Source organism: Sinocyclocheilus rhinocerous, unplaced genomic scaffold (genome assembly GCF_001515625.1).
Source record: "Sinocyclocheilus rhinocerous isolate Xijiao unplaced genomic scaffold, SAMN03320098_v1.1 scaffold1376, whole genome shotgun sequence".
Lineage (NCBI taxonomy): Eukaryota > Metazoa > Chordata > Actinopteri > Cypriniformes > Cyprinidae > Sinocyclocheilus > Sinocyclocheilus rhinocerous.
In genome coordinates, this window is record NW_015646354.1 from 1,111,125 (window position 1) to 1,111,895 (window position 771).

Consider the following 771-nt stretch of genomic DNA (forward strand, 5'->3'; position numbering starts at 1 on the left):
GGTCGGTCTGGAGGATGGGAAGCTGAGACCCAGAGTGTTGAGTCTTAAAAATGAACTTTTGTCAGTAGAGTTTCCTCAGTGTTTGAACAAAGCTTACAAAGGTACTCTTTTATTTGACATTTCATTTAAACTTTCACTTTTCTCACTTTTAGTGCATTGTGTATTTTTTTAACAATATTTGTCTAGTATTTAATTTGCAGAACATTTTCTCAGTTGATTTTCTGAAATGGTATAAGTTCCATATTCAGTACTATGTGTTCATCCACTCATAGAAATGACAGTTTTAAAAAAAATCCATTGCTCTATTTTGAAATCTTTCTCTTATATTCTATTCTAGTATAACTTTTATATTTCTAAAGTTCTTAATGGTTTGTGGTTACTTAATAAAAGAGTAACTTGCATTTACATTGTGTTAATCCGTTTTTTTTTTGTTTGTTTTTTTCTCAGAATGAGTATAGTTAGTGTATAGTTATGTTATTAAAACTAATATTTTTACTAAGTAAACTTAATTGTAATGTAACAAAAAATGTGTAAGTAATATTTATTTCAAAACATCAGCCGAGAAATGGCATACATGAAATTGTTTACATATAAATAGGATAAAATATATTTTTTAAATTTTGTCTTGTAATAAAATGTTTTAATAAAAACAAACTGCAAAAACCTGCTTTAAAATTTGTAATTAATCACTCTAGATCAAATATAATGACAAAGTTTTACTCACAATATTGGATCCTTGTGCGTACAGCTGCAACAGGAACGCTGTAGATC

At 27.5% G+C, this 771-nt stretch overlaps 1 protein-coding gene across 1 annotated transcript in view; it reads right to left on the reverse strand.

The window, feature by feature from the left end:
- Positions 1-767, reverse strand: part of LOC107707538 (39S ribosomal protein L23, mitochondrial-like) — a gene marked incomplete at its 5' end in the record, with an annotated part of 16,981 nt that extends 16,214 nt beyond the window's left edge. The window contains one exon of the mRNA XM_016511598.1: positions 725-767. Coding sequence (XP_016367084.1) covers positions 725-767 — 43 coding nt within the window. The remainder of the gene's footprint in view (positions 1-724) is intronic.
- Between the last annotated feature and the right edge of the window lie 4 nt (positions 768-771).